This window comes from Rhinatrema bivittatum, chromosome 9, assembly GCF_901001135.1.
Source record: "Rhinatrema bivittatum chromosome 9, aRhiBiv1.1, whole genome shotgun sequence".
Taxonomy (NCBI): Eukaryota; Metazoa; Chordata; class Amphibia; order Gymnophiona; family Rhinatrematidae; genus Rhinatrema; species Rhinatrema bivittatum.
The window spans coordinates 222,679,238-222,705,118 of NC_042623.1; the positions used below are offsets into that span (position 1 = coordinate 222,679,238).

The 25,881-nt window shown below is 47.6% G+C and overlaps 1 protein-coding gene across 1 annotated transcript in view; it reads left to right on the forward strand.

The window, feature by feature from the left end:
* The window catches only part of PSAT1 (phosphoserine aminotransferase 1), a 101,458-nt gene that overhangs the window by 59,448 nt on the left and 16,129 nt on the right, over positions 1-25,881 (forward strand). The window contains exon 8 of the mRNA XM_029615727.1: positions 7,284-7,421. Within this exon, the coding sequence (XP_029471587.1) occupies positions 7,284-7,421 (138 nt within the window). The remainder of the gene's footprint in view (positions 1-7,283; positions 7,422-25,881) is intronic.

Here is a 25,881-nt window from a genome sequence, read left to right on the forward strand (position 1 = left end):
GCCAACCGGCGTGCGCAAGTTATGCCTGCCAGTGACAGGCGTAACTCCATCGAACAAGGTGGGGGGGGGGGGGATTTAGGTAGGGACCGTGGGGGTGGGTCAAAAAAAAAGTTCCCTCCGAGGCCGCTCCGATTTCAGAGCGGCCTCGGAGGGAATGGAGGCAGGCTGCGCGGCTTGGCGTGCGCAGGGTGCCGACGCCGACCCCGGATTTTAAAAGATACGCGCGGCTACGCGTGTATCTTTTAAAATCCGGTGCACTTTTGTTCACAACGGTTGCTCGAACAAAAGTACGCGTGCACGTATTTTTTAAAAATCTGCCCCAGATTGATCACCTTGCTCTCAGCCCATGCGGGATACTGTTATTTCTCTGTCCTTCCTGCCCTCATCTGGCTTTGTGATTTCACTGCAACAGCTGGACTATAGTACTACCCTGCTGCTCTTTTTGACTGATTAGCAATATAGTTTTGTATCATGAGGGCTCGGGTGTGGCAGGTTTGCACCTGTCAGAGCCGGGAGCAGCAGGGAACTTCCAGCTGCTGTGGGGCAGTAAGATACAGCTAAAATGTGGATGAGAGGTTTTAGAGATAACAAAATTGAGAGAATGTAAGTTAAGATTATTGTGGTGGAAGGTCCGCTATTTGTGCTTAAACTTGTACCTCTGAAGGAGGCTGTTCTGGTTACCTCTATGGAGAGGTTTAAGAGGAAGTTTAATGAGTTTCTGGGTTTGTAAAAACATCAGTGAACCTGTTTCGATAGGAGATGCTGATACAAAAGGATGCTTTTTTAGGATCCTAAAGGCAATTTTTTTCACTGGCAGAGAACACTGCCTGTGACAAATCCAGGTTTCTTTCTGTCTACCTCTGGATCACCAGACGTGAGCCACTAGAGGCAGTTAAGAAGACTGAAGTGAAAGATTTATGGTCATGCGTTAATATACGAGGAATCTATTCCCCCATGTTAACAAGTACCCGAAGTGCTCAAAGCTCAGATACCCTTAGAATTCACTATATAACCCACAAGTATAAGCATGAATATCAAAAGCGCAGTTACAGCTGATCATCTTACCCATTTAGTATGATTATGGGCCAAGAGCCCCCGTACTGCTAATCCCTTGAAAAAAAAATGTGGAGATTACTTACCTGATAATCTCCTTTTCCTTAGTGTAGACAGATGGACTCAGAACGAATGGGTATAGTATACTCGTGCTAGCAGTTGGAGACGGATCTGACGTCAGCACGGGTATATATACCCCCACAGGAAGCGTAGCAATTCAGTAATCTTCCTTGCAAAAGCTGTTATGGATGTACTGACGATCAATGAAATTAGTGAAACAGGATTCCCTTGACCGATTGATAGGAGCTGGAGACCACCAGCATTCACAACCGGAAGGCGTCGACACCTGGCAGAGTGGACGCTCTTATGTAGGAAAATGACATGGCCTACCTTGAATCGGTGCAACCCATGTATAGTGGCAGCCTGGGCGGGATGCTGAGTCCATCTGTCTACACTAAGGAAAAGGAGATTACTTACCTGATAATCTCAACATTTCCTGGCGTGTAGCCAAATGGACTCAGAACGAATGGGATGTACAAAAGCTTTACTCCCAGCCTGGGTGGGAGGCTGCCTGAGGACCGTGTAGGACTGCCCTCGCAAATGCTGTGTCCTCCCTGGCCTGGACATCCAGACAGTAGAACCTGGAAAAGGTATGGAGGGAGGACCATGTCGCCGCTTTACATATTTCTGCAGGCGACAGCATCCTGGATTCTGCCCAAGATGCTGCTTGGGCTCTGGTAGAATGAGCCTTGACTTGTAGAGGCGGTGACTTCCCGGCCTCTACGTAAGCTGCTCTGATGACTTCTTTAATCCAGCGGGCGATGGTGGGCCGAGAGGCCGCTTCGCCTTGTTTCTTCCCGCTGTGCAGGACGAACAGATGGTCTGTTTTTCGTACTTCTTGTGTCAATTCCAGATATCTGGGCAGCAATCTGCCGATGTCGAGATGGCGTAGTAAACGCCCTTCTTCAGATTTCTTCAAACCCGCCGTGGTAGGCAAGGATATGGTTTGGTTGAGGTGAAACTGTGAAACCACTTTAGGTAGAAAGGAGGGAACCGTGCGAAGATGGATCGCCTCAGGAGTGATTCTCAGAAAGGGATCACGGCAGGACAGCGCTTGTAGCTCTGAGATGCGGCGTGCAGAACACACTGCCAGCAGAAACACCATCTTCAAAGTTAGAGAACGGAGAGACAGGCCCCGAAGGGGTCTGAAGGTGGATCCTGCGAGGAAATCCAAAACTAGGTTAAGGTTCCACAGGGGCACTGGCCACTTGAGTGGCGGACGAATGTGCTTGACTCCTTTCAGGAAGCGAGAAACATCTGGATGCGTAGCAATGGTCTTGCCATCCCTCCTGGGACCGTAGCAAGACAGCGCAGCCACCTGAACCTTGCTGGAGCTTAGGATAGAGACCCTTCTGAAGCCCATCCTGTAGAAAATCCAGAACAATAGGAATTGTGGTCGCATGTGGATTGGTGTCGTGAGTATCGCACCAGTCTTCAAATATTCTCCAGATCCTGACGTAGGTGAGGGATGTGGAAAACTTGCGGGCTCGGAGGAGTGTATCTATCACGGGCTCCGAGTAACCTCTTTTCTTCAGTCTAGCCCTCTCAATGGCCAGACCGTAAGAGAGAATTGAGCCGGATCCTCGTGGAGGATGGGACCTTGACGAAGCAGGTCCCTGAGAGGAGTCAGGGGAAGGGGCTCCCCTGCCAGTAGTCTTCTCATGTCTGCGTACCAGGGTCTTCTTGGCCAGTCCGGTGCCACTAGAAGAACTAGGCCCCGGTGCTTCTGAACCTTGTGGATGATGGCGCCCAGCAGAGGCCACGGAGGAAAAGCGTAGAGCAGAGGCCATGGCTGAACCAGGGCGTTGATCCCGTGTGAGAACGGGTCTCGCTTGCGGCTGAAGTATCTGGGTACTTGAGCATTGGACTTGTCTGCTAGTAAGTCCATGTCCGGAATCCCCCAGTGATCCACAATCATCTGGAAGGCTGTAGGTGACAGCTGCCATTCCCCTGGATTTAGGCTTTCTCTGCTGAGGAAGTCTGCCGTGGTGTTGTCCTTCCCGGCAATGTGGACGGCGGAGATGTCCTGAAGATTCGCCTCTGCCCAAGCCATCAGCGGGGCTATCTCTAGAGATACCTGTCGGCTTCTGGTTCCGCCCTGACGGTTGATGTATGCCACCGTGGTGGCGTTGTCGAACATCACTCGGACTGCTCTGTTCCGCAGTCTGTGAGCAAACTGCAGACAGGCTAACCGGACTGCTCGTGCCTCTAGACGGTTGATGCTCCACCCTGACTCTTCTCTGTTCCACCGCCCTTGTGCGGTGAGTTCTTCGCAGTGTGCTCCCCAGCCGCTCAGGCTGGCATCTGTGGTGAGCAGAGTCCACGTGGGGGAGGACATCTTCGACCCCCTGCTCGTGTGGTTGGACTGCAACCACCATCGTAACTGGGTCCACACTCTGGCTGGCAGAGGTAGATGCATGGAATAATTCCGGAAGCGGAGGCTCCAGCGAGAGAGCAGGGAGCGTTGTAGAGGTCTCATATGGGCCCTTGCCCAGGGCACCACTTCCAGGGTGGAGGCCATGAGGCCGAGAACCTGCAGATAATCCCAAGCTATGGGCCAGCTGGCTCCCATCAAGGACCGGAGACGCATCTGAAGTTTTAACCTTCTCTTGGTCGTGAGACTGACTGTGTCTGCCTGGGTGTCGAACTGTACTCCCAGGTATTCCAGTGATTGGGAAGGCTGTAGGCAACTCTCGTTGAGGTTGACTACCCACCCCAGGCTTTCCAGAAGGGCGATCACTCTGTTGGTTGCCCGATGGCTCTCCTCCCGTGATTTCGCCCTGATCAGCCAGTCGTCCAGGTAGGCATGGACGAGGATTTCTTCCCGTCTGAGCGCCGCTGCTACCACTACAACCACCTTGGTGAAGGTCCGCGGCGACGTGGCTAACCCGAAGGGCAGCGCCTGGAATTGGAAGTGGCGTCCCAGAACCTTGAAGCGTAGGTAGCGCTGATGATCTAGATGGATCGGGATATGCAGGTAGGCTTCTGACAAGTCTAAAGCCATGAGGAATTCTCCTGGCTGGACTGCGGTCATGACTGAGCGCAGAGTTTCCATGCGAAACCTCGGGACCCTTAAGTATCGATTGACTGACTTGAGGTCCAACACGGGCCGGAAAGTGCCCTCTTTCTTGGGTACCATGAAATAAATGGAATAGTGTCCAGAATTAATTTCCCATGCAGGTACTGGGATGATGGCTTTCAAGGACAGGAGCCTCGCCAGGGTAGCTTCCAAGGCTGCCTTCTTGTGTATGGGACACGAAGATTCCACAAACCTGTCCGGAGGGAGATGATGAAAGTCCAGATAATACCCCTCTCGGATGATGGCGAGGACCCACTGGTCCGACGTAATCTCGACCCATCTGGGGTAGAAGAGGGTTAACCTGCCCCCTATGGCTCCGTCCCCCGGATGGATCGGCTGATTCTCATTGGGAGGCACGGCCGGGACCTGAACCCGAGCCGGCTCCCCTCTTGTGCTGCTTGTTCCGAAAGGACTGGTTCCTGGCCTGAGGACGAGGCGCCTGGTAGCGACTCCTATAGGGAGTGAAGCGCTGGGAGCTTCTACCTCTGGAGGGCCTTGGAAAGGCGCGCTGGTGCCTTCTGAACCAATCTTCTGGCAGTCGGGGTACTGGAGAGGCGCCCCATATGCTGGCCAGTTTATCAAGGTTGCTGCCAAACAGGAAAGAACCCCTAAATGGCATTCTGGTGAGGCATGTCTTCGAAGGCGCATCAGCTGACCAATTCCGTATCCAGAGCTGCCTCCTGGCGGCTACGGAGGATGAGACCCCCTTGGCTGTTGTACGGACTAGGTCTGATGCAGCATCCGTGAGGAACGAAAGAGCTGACTCCATGTCTGTCGCCGGAGCATTGTTCCTGACCTGTGACAAACAGGAACGTGTCACCACTGTGCAGCAGGTTGCAATCCGCAAAGATAGAGCTGCCACCTCAAAGGTCTGTTTCAGGATGGCGTCCAGGCGTCGGTCATGAGCCTCCTTGAGGGCCGCCCCCCCCCTCAACTGGAATGGTAGTGCGCTTGACCACAGCGCTGACCAAGGCGTCCACCTGAGGGCATGCCAGCATCTCCTTGATTGCTGGTTCCAGAGGGTACATGCCCGTCAGGGCCCGACCCCCTTTGAATGAGGCTGCTGGTGCAGCCCATTCCAAATCTATCAGTTGCTGTGCTGCTTGCAAGAAGGGAAAAGGGCGGGCTGGAGGACGAAGACCTTCCAGCAGAGGGTTCTGCGTAGAGGGCGCCGTAGTGCTGGGACCTGTAATATCCAACTCCGCCAGGCACTGAGATACCAGGTCGGAGAGATCTTCCTTGGGAAAGAACCGCCTCATGGTTCGATATGGCTCAATCCCCGAGGGAAGTTCCCCCTCCTCCGGGGGCTCGGACTCGTCCTCCGAGACATCAGGGTCCGTCTGAACCGGTCTGCTCGGAGGCGGGTGCCCATGATAAGGGCGCGAAGGTCCAGGGGCAGGATCAGCTGGAGGAACAACCGCAGCGGCCGGAGCAGCAGGGCCTGGACGGGAAGCTGACTGCATCTGTACAAAGGCATGGATCCCCTTAAAGAGATCCACCCAGGAAATGGAAGCGGTCTGAGTCGTCGGGGTACCAGGTCCCCCGGGATCCCAGGTTGGTCGAGACAGCCCGCTAGATCCGGAGTGGCCCCTGGGGAACTGTCAGCAAACCGTGGTTGAGACTGGTCCTGGCCCGAGGCTCCCACTGCCTCCTCACATTGGGCACAAAGGGAGTCTGGCTTCTCGCTATGCGTGGCCCTAAGCTGGCATGCTGAGCAGAGGCAGAGGGCTTTAATACCTGATTCAGGAGGTGCCGCCGAAGACGCTGAGGCGTTCTGTTCCATTGAAAATATATACGCTTAATAATATGCGGCAGCAATATACGCTTAACACAACAGGTGCTTAATACAACAGGCGCTCAATAATATGCGGCAGCAATATACGCTTGATACAACAGGCGCTTAATACAACAGGCGCTCAATAATATGCGGCAGCAATATACGCTTAATACAACAGGCGCTCAGTAATATGCGGCAGCAATATACTCTCAATTATAACCAATATGCGCTCATTAGTATGCGAATAGCAACATACACTCAATGCAATCCAATATGCGCTCATTAGTATGCGGTCAGCTATATATGCTCAATGCTATCCAATATGCGCTCATTAGTCTGCGGTCAGAATATACGCACAATGCTATACAATATGTGCTCAGTAGTATGCAATATACACTTAAGGATATCCCATATGCGTAAGCATAGGCAGGCGCCTATCATGGGCGCTCAATACCTGAACAAGGCAGACAAAATGGCGACCTCCACGGCATGCCTCATGCAGGCAACGCCGCCGATCCTCGTTCCTCGAGACCAAAAAGTAAGAGATATACGCCTTACCTGATCCTCGGCGCTTCCCGGTTGGAACCCGGGCGGTCTCCGGCTGCGGGGCGGGGAGGGTAAGTACCTTCACCGCTGCGCTTGAGGAAATGCACCCGCTGCCTCGTCCACGCCGGGACCGAGGCGCCTCTTTTGCCACGCCCGAGCCTTCTCGCCCGGGGGCTACGTCCCTGCCGCGATTCGGCCACCGGACCGAGGTCTTAAACCTCCGGGGGATCGCGGAAATCACCCTGGGAAACTCAACTGGAGGAGGGACCCCAAGGGTATCACCGCAGGAGTGCGGGGCTCGATGTTCCTGAAGAAATTTAGTAAGAATATAGAAAGTAGAAAGTAGATTGGAAACAGGCTCTCCAAACTGCTTTGGAGACGGAAATTACTGAGTTGCTACGCTTCCTGTGGGGGTATATATACCCGTGCTGACGTCAGATCCGTCTCCAACTGCTAGCACGAGCATACTATACCCATTCGTTCTGAGTCCATCTGGCTACACGCCAGGAAATATTATTTTAGGATAGATAAATGGCTTTGAAGTTCTGCTTTACTGAATAAAAAATACTCTTCACCTGAGTTCTGGAAAAGTCTGCAATAAATTTCCAAATCCATTTTGGAAAAGCAGTGGAATTGATCGATCATGTGCTGTGCAAGGGTAGGGCGGAAGTAGATCAAATCTGCCTTCCTTCTTAGTCTAAAAGTTGATTTGTGACCTGATATTGTGGGTCTCTTGTGCATTTATCTTTTCCTCCATTTCTTCCCCAGCTGTCCTGTGGAAATTAAGAGCAGAAGCAAAATGAACATTCCCTTCCGTATTGGCAATGCAAAGGGAGATGATATTTTAGAGAAGAAGTTCTTGGATAAAGCTGCAGAGCTTGGCATGATCTCTCTGAAAGGTCACAGGTGAGTGTGCATGAGACAAACATGGGTGGCCTGTTGTCCCTGAAAGGTCACAGGCTCAAGCACTTACTCTTCCTTTTTAACCACAGGACGTTTCACATTATATTAGGGGGTAATTTTGTAAAGTAGATGGCAAGTATGCACATAGAGATTACACCAATTTTCAAAGAGCAAGTACACACACCCCTTTCCTTTTTGAAAATTATCCCGCCAAAACTATCCACACACAGTTATACCTGCTAAATAGTATGCAGAGGTTTTCCAGGAAAGTTTACGCTCACATTTTTGAAACTGCAAAAGTATTGTGCATAAGTGCAAAACATTTCCCCTTCTCCTTTCCCACCTCCACCCCTACAAACACTTCCACTCAGGCTGGGTAATTCTGTGCGAACGTGATATACACGTGGCACAGCTGCCACGCAATCATGTATATACTTTACCGGGGCTCTGTTTGCAGCGGGTTCACGGTTGCTGTTAGAGGTTAAAAGGTTGTGCTATATTTTACACAGGCAAAGTTCTGCTTTCCTGAGGAGGTCAGACAAAGGCCAGGAGTGGGTGGCTACTGTGGGAGGATAATTGAATAGCCCTTGCCCATGGAAGGGTGGTTTGTGTCAAGGTTAAAAATTGTATCCTTTTGTGCATAATGGGGGAAGATTCTAGAATATGGGTAAAGGGCCAAACTGGTAGTTCCCTGTACATACCCCGATCAGTCCAGACAGTTGGGTTTTGCCTCCCTTCCAGCAGATGGAGACAGAGAAAAACTTCGAGAGTGCTCCCTCTTAAGCCTAAGTGCTGCCTGCGTCTCTTCAGTATTTCTGTCTCCAGCAGATGGAGGTGGTGCAAAACCTGCGGTCGTGACCCAGTTGGGGTTTTCAAAAAAAAAAAAAAAAAAAAGAAGTGGAACAGTCTTAGTTTTTGCAGGACAGAAGAAACAGCTTTCCTCCCAGGGGGTTATTAGGTTCCAGTGGGACCATCCCCCCAGGGAGCAGATGCTGTAGGAGCTGGGCTGGGAAGCCCGCTGTGTTCCCTGTGTTGGTGAGGCACCTGGGGTGATACCCGTGGTCCTGTCCCCTCCCTCCCCACACCCCCCCCTATGGGTATCTGGAGCAGCCTAACCTTCTCAATGGTATTGTGCCTTTAAAAAAAAAAAAGTGTCAGAAGGGGATTTCCCGGCAAGGCAATGCAGGCAGCAGGTCAGTTTATTTTCAGCACTTTCAGCGCAACCGGCTCCAAAGGGGTTTTTTCTTTTGGGGCGCCTGTCAGGCAGTCTTATTTTCGCGGCAGCCATGCCATGTGAGGCGAGTTGCTCAGCCTGCATGGAGACAGCCACTCAGCTCTCCCACATCAGACTTTGTTCTCATTGCCTCCCCGGTGGGGAGGGATCCTCGGGAACAGCGCGGGAAAACTCAGGCAGGGCCCGCGGTGCGGCTAAGCATCTCGCCTCCCAGCAGCTTCAGGCCAATCCGTTCCCTGTCAGCACAGGAACAGCGGCCATCTTGAAAACTTTTGCCGATGCTCAGATTTGGGCGGCTGGGGGAGGGGACCTCCTGCAGCCGCTTTCTCCGATTGCAATGAGCCTGGAGGACCCTGGGACGATTTATCAGACTTTTCTGTAGAGGAGCCCCCTCCCCTGGTGGGGGAAGTGCCAGCTCCGCACTCCTTTACTCCTGATTTTGTGCTTTTAATACACAAAGCTTTTTTGGCTAGTTTGTCCCAGCAGGATACCCTTTTTCTCAGGGTTCCCTCGTGGGCCCTCCCAGTAAGGTCCCCAGGCGTCAGGAACCTTTGGGGTCAGTTTGGATACAGAAGATCCGGGGTCCTGCATTGCGCAAGGATGTGCTGTCTCTCTTGGGAAGGGCGGATCCTGCGGGGTCTGCACCCCCGAATGGGACCCCAGCCCCTCTCCTCAGCGCTGATCCGGAGAAACCACTGACATTTGATGGGGATGACCCAAAGGTAGTCCCGTCTGTTTCATAGGAAGGAACTGGAGCCCCTCATTCCCTATGTTGAGGAGCTGGGCTTTGCTCTTCCCCAGGCAGATTCATCCCAAGACATGGTCTATCCAGTTCTGGCGAGCTTTCGGGGCCCAACCAGGACTTTTCCGCTTCATCAGATGCTTCAACAGCTTATGGCCCGGGAGTGAGATGCTCCAGATGCGGGTCTCAGAGTGGATTGAGCCATGAACAAGCAATATCCTCTGCCGGAGGAGATAGTGGAACTTCTGAGGGTACCTAAAGTAGATGCTGCAGTCACGAAGCATACCACTATCCCAGTTGCAGGGGTAGCAGCGCTGAAAGACCTTCAAGACCGCAAACTTGAGGTGCTTCTGAAGAGGATTTTTGAGGTCTCGGCCCTCGGCAGTCTGCAGTAGCTATATGCTCCGGGCGAGCCTCAGGTGGGTGCAGCAGTTGCTGAGTGCACAAGATCTTCCTCCACAGGAGTCGGCGCAAGCAGAGCACCTGGAGGTGGCAGTGGCTTATGGGGCAGATGCCTTATATGATTTGCTCCATACATCCTCCAGAACCATGGCCTCCGCAGTCTCCGCAAGGTGGCTCCTGTGGTTGCACAATTGGGCAGCTGATGTCTCGTCCAAGTCTCAGCTCGGGGCCCTACCTTTCAAGGGCAAGCTCTTGTTTGGTGAAGAATTGGAGCAGCTGATAAAGTCATTGGGCAACAACAAGGTCCACAAGCTTCCCGAGGATAGACCTAAGAGCACCCGGGGTTTTATGCCATGTGCTCTGTTTTGGGGGCAAAGACGCTTCTGCCAAAACAGGGCTCCTACCCCGACAAGTCGCCAAGCATCTGGGTGGGCACAACCCTGGTCTCATTCCTTTTGTGGCAGTCGAGTGGGCCGAGATGGCTCTGGACAGGGTTCCCTTGGCGCCAAGCCTTCACAATGAGATCCGGCTGACCCATTCCTCTATCACTGCCATCGGAGGACGGCTGTCCCGCTTTTTCGAGGAATGGGTCAAGATCACTTTAGACCGGTGGGTTCTAAGCATTATCTAACTCGGCTACACTATAGAATTTGCTCGTCCTATCCGAGACCTCTTCATGGTTTTGCCCTGCGGCTCACAGGCAAAGAAGCAGATCGTGTCAGACCCTCAACAGGCTACAATACCTAGAGGCCATTGTTCCGGTCCCCCAGGAAGAGTGGGGAGCGGGACCCTATTCCATATACTTCCATCCTATCCTGGACCTTAAGGGTGTGAACAAGGCTCTCAAGGTGCCCCATTTCAGGATGGAGACTCTCCGCTCGGTCATTGCGGCGGTTCGCAATGGCGAGTTCCTGGCCTTGTTGGACCTAACGGAAGTGTACCTGCATATCTGAATCCATAGGGAACATCAAAAATTTCTTCGTTTTATGGTCCTCGGCAGACATTTGCAGTTTCGTACCCTACCATTTGGCCTGGTGACGGCGCTGCGCATATTCACCAAGGTCATTCCAGTGGAAACACTGAGAGGAGAGGATCACCTTGCTGGTGGCTGAAAGGAATCAGTAAGTTTTTGCTTGGGACATTGACTTTTTTAAAAGTATTGGGGCAAAGTTAACTATTTGGGAATATTATTTAGTGTGTTTGTGTGTTTGTGCCTTTAATAGTCAGAAAGGCAGTGAATAAACAAGTTAGACTGTTTGCATTTTTAAATAGTCAGTCAATAAGGTAGCAGTAGATAGTGTGTTTATTTTTAAAAGTCTGCAGAACTGAGTGTTCTCCAGACTTTTAAAGAGCTGACTGTTTGTTTTTAATACTAACTGAGTACATTGTATTGAAAAGAAAAAAAAAACCACAAACCCCCCCCCCCCCCCCACAAAAAAGTAGCCAGAAGCTAGAAATAAGCTAGGAGCAGTATATACCAAAGTAAAAAAGTTGAATAGTTCAGCTCAGTTACTCACCTTGGAAAGGTGTTGAGGTAGTGTGATTGGGTTTGAATAGGGAACAACATTTGTTAATCAAGGGAGCAGTGAGTCACTCAGGCTGACTAACTGAAGTTAGACTGTTTGTATTTCCCAACCCTCCCACCCCTCACCCACCCACCCCTAGCTCATCCCTTAATTTATAGGCAGGTACCACTTTCACAAAACAAAACAAAAAAAAAAACATCAACAAAAACTTTATTGAGAATTCGATCAGACCCCGGTAGGCCACTACAAGACACATAGTGAATTTACTAATACATTTAAAGGAAGTTAGACACATTCCTACTCCCATAGCAACCTAAAACTTAACTAGGAACTGATCAAAATTGAGATGAAGACAGCAGTCCAGCAGCAAGAGGGGGGCTTCCCAGTCTTTTGCATAGAATGTCACATGTATGATTTTTTACCCACCGGTGAGAAGTTGTACATGTGCATGCGATGCAAAGAGCTCCTGGCTCTCAGAGAACGAGTCCGATCTCTGGAGGCTAGAGTGGCAGACCTGGAGGAGCTGAGGCAGACAGAGAGGTATATAGATGAGACCTTCAGGGACATAGTAGTCAAGTTCCAACTTCAGACTGGCAGCCCTGGTGCTGCCTTGGAGGAGGAAGGTCTCATAATGGGAGAGCACCAACCAGGTGTAGCAGGAAAGGATCCTGTAGCAAGGACCTGCTCTCTAGCAGGTCGATCCAGTAAAGTGTGCTCCGTCGGAGCGCACTGTCACCCTGCTCTGGACGCGTGTTTTCCCTTACCCCTTATTCAGTAAGGGGAGGAAAACATGCGGCCCACCCGCGGCACCTAATAGCGCCCTCAACATGCAAATGCATGTTGATGGCCCTATTAGGTATTCCCGAGCGATCCAGTAAGTAAAATGTGCAGCCAAGCCGCACATTTTACTCTAAGAAATTAGCGCCGCCCAAAGGTCGGCGCTAATTTCTTCCGGCGCCAGGAAAGTGCACAGAAAAGCAGTAAAAACTGCTTTTCTGTGCACCCTCCGACTTAATATCATAGCGATATTAAGTCGGAGGTCCCCAAAAGTAAAAAAAAGTTAAAAAAAAAAAAAAATTTTTGAATTCGGCCCGCGGCTGTCAAGCCGAAAACCGGACGCTCAATTTTGCCGGCATCCGGTTTCCGAGCCCGTGGCTGTCAGCGGGCTCGAGAACCGACGCCGGCAAAATTGAGCGTCGGCTGTCAAACCCGCTGACAGCCGCCGCTCCAGGCCAAAAGGAGGCGCTAGGGACGCGCTAGTGTCCCTAGCGCCTCCTTTTCCCCGTTTGCACCGCGTCGCCTCATTTAAATACTGGATCGCTCACACCGGCGAGGGGCCGGTGCGCGCGCCGGGAGAGCGGGCGTTCGTCCGCTCTCCCACGGACTTTACTGGATCGGGCTGTAGGTGATGCATTGTCCTTTCGCACTGAGGATATCTCCCCAAGGCCTACTGCCTAGGAGGGAAGGGTTAGGTTGGCCGTCATAATTGGTGATTCGATTATTAGGAATGTAGATAGCTGGGTGGCTGGTGGGCGTGAGGATTGCCTGGTAACATGCCTACCTGGTGCGAAGGTGGCGGACCTCACGCGTCACCTAGATAGGATTTTAGACAGTGCTGGGGAGGAGCCGGCTGTCGTGGTACACGTGGGCACCAACGACATAGGAAAATGTGGGAGGGAGGTTCTGGAAGCCAAATTTAGGCTCTTAGGTAGAAAGATTAAATCCAGAACCTCCAGGGTAGCATTCTCTGAAATGCTCCCTGTTCCACGCGCAGGTCACCAGAGGCAGGCAGAGCTCCGGAGTCTCAAAGCGTGGATGAGACGATGGTGCAAGGAAGAGGGATTCAGTTTTGTTAGGAACTGGGGAACCTTTTGGGGAAGGGGGAGTCTCTTCCGAAGGGATGGGCTCCACCTTAACCAGGGTGGAACCAGACTGCTGGCGCTAACCTTTAAAAAGGAGATAGAGCAGCTTTTAAACTAGAACAAAGGGGAAAGCCGACAGTCGCTCAGCAGCGCATGGTTCGGAGAGAGGTATTTTCAAAGGATACTAATGATGCATTAGAATTAGGGCATCCCGACAGTGAGGTTCTAATAATAAGAAAAGTAGTCCAAGTGCCTGTAACTAAAAACTCACCTGAGCTAAAAAATTCTAACTTATCCCTATTAATTAAAAAGCAGAATGAAAATACAAACAAAAAACAAACTTTGAAATGTTTGTATGCTAACGCCAGAAGTCTAAGAAGTAAGATGGGAGAATTAGAATGTAAAGCAGTGAATGATGACAGACTTCATTGGCATCTCAGAGACATGGTGGAAGGAGGACAACCAATGGGACAGTGCTATACTGGGGTACAAATTATATTGCAATGACAGAGAGGAGCACCCGGGAGGCAGTGTGGCGCTTTATGTCCGGGATGGCATAAGAGTCCAACATGATAAACATCCTGCATGAGACTAAATGCAAAATTGAATCTTTATAGGTAGAAATCCCTTGTGTGTCGGGGAAGACTATAGTGATAGGAGTATACTACCGTCCACCTGGTCAAGATGGTGAGACGGACAGTGAAATGCTAAGAGAAATTAGGGAAGCTAACCAAATTGGTAGTGCGGTAATAATGGGAGACTTCAAATACCCCAATATTGACCGGGTAAATGTATCATCGGGACACGCTGGAGAGATAACGTTCCTGGATGGAATAAATGATAGCTTTATGGAGCAATTGGCTCAGGAACAGACGAGAGAGGGAGTAATTTTAGATCTAATTCTCAGTGGAGCACAGGATTTGGTGAGAGAAGTAACGGTGCTGGGGCCGCTTGGCAATAGTGATCATAATATGATCAAATTTGAATTAATGACTGGAAGAGGAACAGTATGCAAATCCACGGCTCTCGTGCTAAACTTTCAAAAGGGAAACTTTGATAAAATGAGAAAAATTGTTAGAAAAAAAAACTGAAAGGAGCAGCTACAAAAGTAAAGAAAGTGTGCAAGAGGCGTGGTCATTGTTAAAAAATACCATTTTAGAAGCACAGTCCAGATGTATTCCACACATTAAGAAAGGTGGAAAGAAGGCAAAACGATTACCGGCATGGTTAAAAGGGGAGGTGAAAGAAGCTATTTTAGCCAAATATCTTCATTCAAAAATTGGAAGAAGGAGCCAACAGAAGAAAATAGGATAATGCATAAAAGTTGGCAAGTTAAATGTAAGACACTGATAAGACAGGCTAAGAGAGAATTTGAAAAGAAGTTGGCCGTAGAGGCAAAAACTCACAGTAAAAACTTTTAAAAATATATCTGAAGCAGAAAGCCTGTGAGGGAGTCAGTTGGACCGTTAGATGATCGAGGGGTTAAATGGGCACTTAGAGAAGATAAGGCCATCGTGGAAAGATTAAATGATTTCTTTGCTTCGGTGTTTACTGAAGAGGATGTTGGGGAGGTACCCATACCGGAGAAGGTTTTCATGGGTAATGATTCAGATGGACTGAACCAAATCACGGTCAACATAGAAGATATGGTAGGCCTGATTGACAAACTGAAGAGTAGTAAATCACCTGGACCGGATGGTATACACCCCAGAGTTCTGAGGGAACTAAAAAACGACATTTCAGACGTATTAGTAAAAATTTGTAACCTGTCATTAAAAGACTGGAGGATAGCTAATATAACCCTAATATTTAAAAAGGGCTCCAGGGGCGATCTGGGAAACTACAGACCGGTTAGCCTGACTTCAGTGCCATGGAAAAATAGCGGAAACTGTTCTAAACATGAAAATCACAGAACATTTAGAAAGACATGGTTTAATGGAACAAAGTCAGCATGGCTTTACCCAAGGCAAGTCTTGCCTCACAAATCTGCTTCACTTTTTTGAAGGAGTTAATAAACATGTGAATAAAGGTGAACCGGTAGATGTAGTATACTTGGATTTTCAGAAGGCATTTGACAAAGTTCCTCATGAGAGGCTTCTAGGAAAAGTAAAAAGTCATGGGATAAGTGGCGATGTCCTTTCGTGGATTACAAACTGGCTAAAAGACAGGAAACAGAGAGTAGGATTAAATGGACAATTTTCGCAGTGGAAGGGAGTGGGCAGTGGAGTGCCTCAGGGATCTGCATTGGGACCCTTACTTTTCAATATATTTATAAATGATCTGGAAAGAAATACGACGAGTGAGATAATCAAATTTGCAGATGATACAAAATTGTTCAGAGTAGTTAAATCACAAACAGATTGTGATAAATTGCAGGAAGACCTTGTGAGACTGGAAAATTGGGCATCAAAATGGCAGATGAAATTTAATGTGGATAAGTACAAGGTAATGCATATAGGGAAAAATAACCCATGCTATAGTTACACAATGTTAGGTTCCATATTAGGTGCTACAACCCAAGAAAGAGATCTAGGCATCATAGTGGATAACACATTGAAATCGTCGGTTCAGTGTGCTGCGGCAGTCAAAAAAGAAAACAATGTTGGGAATTATTAGAAATGGAATGGTGAATAAAACGGAAAATGTCATAATGCCTCTGTATCGCTCCTTGAATACTGTGTACAATTCTGGTCGCCGCATCTCAAAAAAGATATAATTGCGATGGAGAAGGTACAGAGAAGGGCTACCAAAATGAAAAGGGGAATGGAACGCTCCCCTATGAGGAAAGACTAAAGAGGTTAGGACTTTTCAGCTTGGAGAAGAGACGGCTGAGGGGGGATATGATAGAGGTGTTTAAAATCACAAGATGTCTAGAATGGGTAGAATCGGTTATTTACTCTTTCGGATAATAGACTAGGGGGCACTCCATGAAGTTAGCATGTGGCACATTTAAAACTAATTGGAGAAAGTTTTTTTTTACTCAATGCACAATTAAACTCTGGAATTTGTTGCCAGAGAATGTGGTTAGTGCAGTTAGTACAGCTGTGTTTAAAAAAGGATTGGATAAGTTTTGGAGGAGAAGTCCATTACCTGCTATTAATTAAGTTGACTTAGAAAATAGCCACTGCTATTACTAACAACGGTAACATGGAATAGACTTAGTTGTTGGGTACTTGCCAGGTTCTTATGGCCTGGATTGGCCACTGTTGGAAACAGGATGCTGGGCTTGATGGACCCTTGGTCTGACCCAGTATGGCATGTTCTTATGGTCCTCAAGGTCCTCTGTTACACGCCCTTTGAACCTCTCAAGAAATCCACCCTGAAGGATTTGACCCTGAAGACGGTATTTTTGGTGGCGATCTGTTCGGCTCTGAGGGTTTCCGAGCTGATAGCCCTTTCATACAGGGAACCTTTTCTACGTATCTCTGCTTCAGGGGTATCCCTACGGATGGTGCCCTCCTTTCTGCCCAAGGTGGTCTCTGCTTTTCATGTGAACCCGTCGGTTGAACTCCCGGTTTTTCCCGACATTGATAGTTAGGCGCCCCATGCCAAAGAACTCGGATGTTTGGATGTCAAGAGAACCTTATTGCGATATCTAGAGGTCACTAACCTGTTCTGATTGTCAGATCATCTTTTTGTTCTGTGGAGTGGCGCTAAGGAAGGGCACATGGCATCCAAGTTTGAAATAGGCTATTTCTTCTGCTTACATATGTCGTGGCCGTCCTGTTCCAGAGGGCATCAAGGCTCATTCGATTATATCTCAGGCCACTTCGTGGGCGGAATGTCAGTTACTCTCGCTACAAGAGATATGCAGAGCAGCCACCTGAAAGTCTTTGCATACCTTTGCCAAGCCCTACAGATTAGATGTTCAGTCTCTGGGTGCGCTTTTTGGTGACGGTGTAATTTGAGCAGGACTCTCTAGGTCCCACCCTAGTTAGGGAAGCTTTGGTACATCCCAGCTGTCTGGACTGATCCGGGTATGTACAGGGATAGGAAAATTGGTTCTTACCTAATAATTTTTATTCCTGTAGTACCACGGATCAGTCCAGATGTCCGCCCGGGATTTTTGTTCTGGAGAATACACTCGATCTGATTTCTCCTTTATCCTTTCAACAAAGTTTTCCTTTTCAAATGTACATAGTTAAAGAGGTTATTTTCTTCTTGTCCATTGCGGTTTTATCTTCAGACTGTTCCATTTTCCTCTGCTTTGATATTTTTATACTGAAGAGATGCAGGCAGGGGGCAATTAAGAGGGGGCACTCTCGAAGTTTTTCTCTGTCGCCATCTGTTGGAAGGGAGGCAAAAAACCCAGCTGTCTGGACTGATCCATGGTACTACAGGAACGAAAATTAGCAAGTGAGAACCAATTTTCCTATGTGTTTGAGTGGCAAGAATGATTTTTAGCCAATGGCTAGATGCGTATGGTATGGTATAAAAGGAAGCGTTGCACAAGGACAAAAGGCCAGTCTCTAAAGAAAGACCTCGAACAAGGGAGCAGCTAGAGCAGGGGTCGGGAACCCATGGCTCGCGAGCCAGATATGGCTCTTTTGAGGGCTGCATCTGGCTCGCAGACAAGTGTCGCCACACTTCGCGGTTCCCCGCTGACCCAGCTGCTCCCCGGTCCTCCGCCGCCCGGGCGGAACGCGGCAGGACAGCTGGAGTCAGCAGCACCGGCGTGCTCTCGTCTCCTCCCCCCCCCGGCCCGGAAGAGGAAGTGGTGAGCATCGGGTGCCTGCGCGGGAAGAAGAGACCACACTAGCGTGGTCTCTTCTTCCGCGCAGGCACCCGATGCTCACCACTTCCTCTTCCGGGCCGTGGGGGGGGGGGGGGGGAGGAGACGAGAGCACGCCGGTGCCGCTGACTGGAGCCAGCGGCACGACTGGAGTCAGCCGGGTGCCTGCGCGGGAGTCATCGGGTGTCAGCCAGGTGCCTGCGCTGGAGTCATCGGGTGCCTGCGCGGGAGTCATCAGGTGTCAGCCGGGTGCCTGCGCTGGAGTCATCGGGTGCCTGCGCGGGAGTCTTCCCGCGCAGGCACCCGATGCTCACCACTTCCTCTTCCGGGCCGCGGGAAGAAGAGAGCCTTCTTCCCGCGGCCCGGAAGAGGAAGTGGAGAGCATCGGGTGCCTGCGCGGGAAGAAGAGGCCACGCTAGTGTCCGACGGGAAGAAGACTGCAGCGCGGCTCGGAGGAAAATGAAGAGAGTTTCAACCGCGGCCGATGGGACTCCGCCTTCGCCTCCGCGAGGGCTGAAAATGAAGGAGGTTAGCGTTGGGAGGAGGCTGCTGCTGCCGCGAGTTCCCGGGGTGGGGGAGAGAGAGAGTGAATGAGCGAGCAAGCATGTGTGTTTGAGATCCTGTGTGTGTGAGTGAGAGATTGCATGTATGTTTGTGATTGAGAGCCTGTATATGTGAAAGAGAGTATGTCTGTGATTGAGAGCCTGCCTGTGAGAGAGAGAGCATGAATGTAAGTTTACCATTGGGAACCTGTATGTGTAAGTTTGTGATTGAAAACCTGTTTGTGTGAAAGAGTATGTGTATATGATTGAGATCCTTTGTGTGAGAGAAATCATGTGTATGTATGATTAAGAGCCTGTGTGTATAAGTAAGAGAGATCATGTGTGTCTGTGTCTGATTGACAGCTGGTTTAGGTGATGGAGCATGTGAGTATGTGATTGAGAGCCTGTGTTTAAATGAGAGAGAGAGAGGACATGTGAATGAGAGTGTGTGTGAGAGAAAGACAGCATGTATTTATGTGATTGAAAGCCTGTGTGTGTGTGTAAGCGTGAAAAGATAGACAGCATGTGTGTAAATGTGTAATTAAGAGCCTATATAAGTGAGAGAGAAAAAACATATGTATATGTGAGTACTGAGAGCATGTGTGTATAGGTGTGTCATTGAGAGCCAGTGAGAGAGAGAGCGCTGGTATGTGACTGAGAGAGGAGAAAGTTCCAAGCAAAGCACCCCGCCTTCTGCTAATTCAGAACAATCTCAGGACACCTGGATATCAAACATTCCCAGGTATGCAGAGCAAAAAAATGTTTGTATCCTTATTATTTTTCATTACTGGATCTTTGTGTCTGCTATTTTGAAATATTTTGTTGGTATCTGGAAATGTTTTATATGAGTTTTTAATTATTGGATATTCCACTCATCAGCTGTTTCGAAATATATTCTTTTTGTTAGTACTGTTTTACTGCTGATGATTTTATATTTCTTGATTTGTTTTATAAGGATGGGTGATGTTTCTTTTTTTCTTTGTTACACTGCATACAGAGACTCTGGCTTGTTGCAGTTTCCAATTCAGTTTTTTCTGCATGCTTCTTGTTATGCGTTTTGGTCTCTTTATTCTATGTTAGGTGAAGGACAGCACGTGATTCAGGTGAGGTTTTCTGCTGGCGTGTTGTTTCTGTGTAGGACTCTATAGCAGCCTGACTTGGTCCATTTTCCTAATAGGAGATGTATTGGTGTCTTAAGGCCTGGTGTAATATTTTCAGAGACTTATTGTACTTTAAAAGTGTGATCTTACATAAAATGCACACATTTACTTGTATTTAGTTTTAAACATATTGTATGGCTCTCATGGAATTACATTTTAAAATATGTGGCGTTTATGGCTCTCTCAGCCAAAAAGGTTCCTGACCCCTGAGCTAGAGGCTTCAGGCCACAAAAGAGAGAATGGTGTTGCACCCAGTGCTCCTCGCAGCAGTGCATTTGGAGAGTTGTAAAGAGACAGTTGAGCAGAGGAGTGCCTGGGTACTTCCAACAACCCCAAGGTGAACAAGAGTAAGTAGTGATCATGCAGAAGTTGAGTTTCAGAGCGGGAAGACATTTGGAGTTTGGGCCTTGTACTCAGGAACTGAGGTGGGGGGCAGGCTGGACTGAAGGGAAGAGGCTGGTTATTTCCTCACCGAGCTTGGGACTGGCATTATGCCCAAGGGAGGGGCATGCACGACCCTGGAGCTGTCCCTGCAGTGTCATGACTGGATTTTGAGTGGCTTCTGATGTGTGAGTATGGGCTTATGTGACTTCTGTGAAAGAAGAGAGCTACATCTAGGAACCCTCTAGAAACCAAAGAAGGAGAGACTTTGTGAAGAGACTAAGGGGTGGGAGAAGTGAGAGAGACTGCCCCTGTGGAGAATTTGGAGAAGAGAGACTGAGAAATAAAACTAGAGCCACAGAAGTTCTGGAATAACCAAGAAGATTGATGGTGTAACTTCTGGGACTGATATTTGGTGAACTAAACAGTATGGAAAGAAAATGGAATTTGAAAATGAATTGTGATTCTGTTTTGAAATTTTCTCTATGACTACTTTGGATTTTATGTTTAAAAATGTTTTAACTTTTGGAGCACAAGAGCAGCATGGACATTGGCGTTCTTCTCAGAGGTCCTCAGCCCAGTTTGGTCTTACAGGGAAACCCATCCCCAGCCCATGCCCAGAGATGAAAAGTTACCACACTGTAAGGGTGCTTTGCAGAGATTTTATGAGGAATATACCTGTAAAAGGTACATTCCTGAGCAGTGAGGTGGCAGAGAAGCAGTATAAAGGCAACCCACTGTATAAATCATTATTCTTAAGTTACTTGTTGCATTTTTGCTTAGTATTGAATGTAGTATTTGCAAGACAATCAGTATAAAAAGTTTCTAGAAACAACAAGCTTGGCAAAATACTTAAAAGAATGTAAAAGCAAATCCACATTCAGGGTTGCCTGCTCCAGACGCTTCTTACATATTTACATATCAAAGAAAAAAATTTGCATTAACATTTGTAGAAATGTTATTCATTATATCATTTAAGGAAATGTTTTGCTTATTAAGTAGCCTAGTCAGTGATGTAGAGATAGGAGGTGCTGACCTATTTAACTCATTGTATCAGTACATGATCTCTAACAGACTGCTCCTATTCATCTTGCATGGTAAATGTGAAGCAACTCTCGACAAGCTCTTTGCTTTTCTGAATAAAAAGACGTATCTCTTCTAGCTGCCAGTATTAAGAGTTTGTTTCCTAGTCCACCTCACCACCTTGGAGGAGCTCCCCAATATTCTTGGAAGGTGACCCCCACAGAAAAGGGGAGTTACATATATGAGTAAATTTACCTGCACATTGAGCTGGCAATTTTGTTAAGGGCCATTTCTGCATGTACAACCCTTATTTTACCTGTAGAAGTCTGTTTGAAAAGTAACTGTCTCATCTTATACCTCAGTAACCTGTTACCCAAGCAGGTGACAGGAATCTTGGGGCTTGTCACCTGGAGGCAGAAACAGCTTCCACTTTCAATCGACTTCACACTATTCCCCTGTCTGCTCTTAGTTACAAACTTAGCCCTTTCACCTGAGGGCAGTGTCCCATGGCAGCATTGAGCTGCTTTTTGATGCTAGCAGTGCGTTGTGTAAGATTACCATTGAATGATAGGAAAGCATGACGCCACCACCACCAGTCCTATTGCAAAGGACTGGACCTGAAAAACTAGCACGTTTGGTTAGTTCAGGAATATTTTATGAAATATTGTTCTAATGCATAATACTCTACATAGATAATACTCTACATAATTTGGTATCAGTTTACATACAGCATGTCTTTGGAATGTGTTTGTTCAGTACCACAGTGCTTCTTGGTCATATTTGATTTTCAGCAATTTGGATTCCCATTATGGCAGAGTACAACATGTAACTCAGGATGTGGTATCATATACTGTGGAGTTGTGGACTAAGGTCTTTGCCTTCTGCAATTATATTTGAGTATAGTATATAAATTAATTAAAATATCAAAACAAACATGTAAAATCCCAAATCTCTTAACACAAGATAAAACTACTTTCTTTCCCACTGACTATTTAAAAGTGTTCTAAATATCAAAATCACAGACCATATAGAAAGACATGGTTTAATGGAACAAAGACCGCATGACTTTACCCAAGGCAAGTCTTGCCTCACAAATCTGCTTCACTTTTTTGAAGGAGTTAATAAACGTAGATAAAGGTGAACCGGTAGATGTAGATGTAGATGTAATATATTTGGATTTTCAGAAGGCGTTTGACAAAGTTCCTCATGAAAGGCTTCTAGGAAAAGTAAAAAGTCATGGGATAGGTGCCAATTTCCTTTCGTGAATTACAAACTGGCTAAAGGACAGGAAACAGAGAGTAGGATTAAATGGACAAATTTTCTCAGTGGAAGGGAGGGGGCAGTTGAGTGCCTCAGGGATCTGTATTGGGACCCATACTTTTCAATATATTTATAAATGATCTGGAAAGAAATATGACAAGTGAGAATCAAATTTGCAGATGATACAAACTTGTTCAGAGTAGTTAAATCACAAGCAGACTGTGATAAATTGCAGGAAGACCTTCTGAGACTGGAAAATTGGGCATCTAAATGGCAGATGAAATTTAATGTAAACAAGTGCAAGGTGATGCATATAGGGAAAAATAACCCATGCTATAGTTACATAATGTTAGCTTCTATATTAGGAGCTACCACACAAGAAAGATCTAGGCATCATCATGGATAGCACATTGAAATCATCGGTTCAGTGTGCTGCGCCAGTCAAAAAAGCAAACAATGTTGGGAATTATTAGAAAGGGAATGGTGAATAAAACGGAAAATGTCATAATGCTTCTGTATCGCTCCATGGTGAAACCGCACCATGAATACTGTGTACAATTCTGGTTGCCGCATCTCAAAAAAGATATAGTTGTGATGGAGAAGGTACAGAGAAGGGCGACCAAAATGATAAATGGAATGGAATAGCTCCTGTATGAGGAAAGACTAAATAGTTTAGGACTTTTCAGCTTGGAGAAGAGACGGTTGAGGGGGGATATGATAGAGGTGTTTAAAATCACAAGATGTCTAGAACGGGTAGATGTGAATCAGTTATTTACTCTTTTGGATAATAGAAAGACTAGGGGCACGCCATGAAGTTAGCATGTGGCACATTTAAAACTAATCAGAGAAAGTTCTTTTTCACTCAATGCACAATTAAATTCTGGAATTTGTTGCCAGAGTATTTGGTTAGTGCAGTTAGTGTAGCTGTGTTTAAAAAAGGATTGGATAAGTTCTTGGAGGAGAAGAACATTACCTGCTATTAAGTAAGTTGACTTAGAAAATAGCCACTGCTATTACTAGCAACAGTAGCATGGAATATACTTAGTTTTTGGGTACTTGCCAGGTTCTTATGGCCTGGATTGGCCATTGTTGGAAACAAGATGCTGGGCTTGATGGACCCTTGGTCTGACCCAGTATGGCATGTTCTTATGTTATTATCTACCCATTTGTAACCTATTACAAATTCAATGCCAAGAAGTGTAGAGTCATGCATATGGGGAGTGAAAATCCAAATGAACTGTATTTGATGGGGGGAGAAAGGCCGATGTGCACGCAGCAGGAGAGAGACCTTGCGGTGATAGTGTCTAATGATCTGAAGTCGGCGAAACAATGTGATAAGGCGATAGCTAAAGCCAGAAGAATGCTGGGCTGCATAGCGAGAGGAATATAGAGTAAGAAAAGGGAAGTGATTATCCCCTTGTACAGGTCCTTGGCGAGGCCTCACCTGGAGTACTGTGTTCAGTTCTGGAGACTGTATCTCCCAAGAGACAGAGAGAAGATGGAGGCTGTCCAGAGAAGGGCGACCAAAAAGATGGAAGGTCTTCATCGAATGACTTATGAGGAGAGATTGAAGAATCTAAATATGTACACCCTGGAGGAAAGGAGGAGCAGAGATGATATGATACAGACTTTCAGATACTTGAAAGGTTTTAATGATCCAAAGACAACAACAAACATTTTCCGTCGGAAAAAAATCATCAGAACCAGGGGTCACAATTTGAAGCTCCAGGGAGGAAGACTCAGAACCAATGTCAGGAAGTATTTCTTCACGGAGAGTGTGGTAGATGCCTGGAATGCCCTTCCGGAGGAAGTGGTGAAGACCAGAACTATGAAGGACTTGAAAGGGGCGTGGGATAAACACTGTGGATCCATAAAGTCTAGAGGACGTGAATGAATATGGAAAAAAGGATTTGGATTCACAAAAAAGCGGGGAGTAGCTTGCTTGTTACGGTGGTTACTACCCCAAACCAAATAAGCCTGATACTTCACTTTCAATGCATATCCAGCATAGCTCTCTGCTTCAACGGCAGGGGAGAAAGACTGATACTTCACGCATATCCAGCTTAGCTCTCTGCTTCAATGGCAGGGGAGAAAGACTGATACTTCACGCATATCCAGCATAGCTCTCTGCTTCAACGGCAGGGGGAATGAAGAAAAGTGGATCTATATACAGACAGCAACCAACAAGGACTGAATTACATAGTCTGGGTAAACAAATAAGCATGGGTGTAGCTTGCTTATTGCGGCGGTTACTACCCCTAACTAATTAAGTTAGATATTTCACTTAGATGCAGCTCAAACACTGCTCTCTGCATTAATGGTGGGGGTGGAAGGGAAATAGAACCAAAAAGTTCCTAAGAGCCAAGAGTAACAGATAAGAATAAGAAAAATAAAAATTCGAAGCTTGCTGGGCAGACTGGATGGGCCGTTTGGTCTTCTTCTGCCATCATTTCTATGTTTCTATATTAAAGAGTCATTTAATTCTTCAAAAGGGTAAATAACCAGGCCTTGACTTGTTCACAAATCTTAAGTAATTTTGTGCTTCTCTAACTACCAAAGGCAATTTGTTCTATAAAGCTGGACCATTGTAGCCGATCGAGCCGCAATAGTTGTCCCACGGTCACAGCTGAAGAGGGCACTGTGGGGGCCTGCGCAACCGGCGCTCAAGCCTGTCGGGGTAAGGCCTTTATGATTGCCTAAACACTTACCCCAGTCGGCCCCGGCGCCGGCCACGAGGTGGCCGAAGTCTCCACCTCCCACTAGCTCCAGCCAATAGGGGAGGGCGCCCGGAACACGACATCTCCAAGCGGTGAGCGGGGGTTTTAAATCCCCTGCCCTTCCAGCCAGCGCCGCGCAACAAAGAGGCCTGCCCCTTTGTGCGCCCCTTAGTGCAGCCGTAAGTAATCCGTCGACTAAACCTTCTCCTCTACCTAAGTGCACCCGTTCCTACCCTTTGTGGTGGTGTTCTATTTCCTCCCTCTTTTTTCACCTCAACTGGCATTATTCCTCTCTCACCCTCTTCCACTCCCCCAACAAAGCTCAAACATGTGCACCTTCACTATCCCAATCATCAGCAACCTTCGAAGAAACCTCACAAAACACTGTTCCCACCATTCAACAAAAAAGACTTATTCCCATTATGATATCACCTCTGAATCAACTGTTAGGCCTCACTCTCTTCTTGCTAACCCTTCTTTTTTTTTTTTGTATATAATCTGTTTTTATTTGCAGGCCACAGAAAACAGCAATATGCAATTTACAGACTATCAGCGGAAACCCGCTGCAACAGAATACATGGTGGAACAAAATGAAAAACAAACAGGAACACAATAATCATGCCATTACTGTACAGCAGGCAACTAATTCAAGAGATAGAAAAAGTCAAAATAGCTTCCGCAATAATAAACTGCATGTAGAAATGAAATAAAGTAGCCCAACATGCTAATGAAACATAATAAACATTTGAACCAGAAAAGTTCCCCCAACTCCCTCCCCCCCCCCCCCCCCCCCCCACACTGGTATCCTATTTTGCCCAAAACTGTGGTACGTAAATGCTTGGAAAAGTATAAGTGGTGCCAGCAACTGGCGGGTGGGCATGT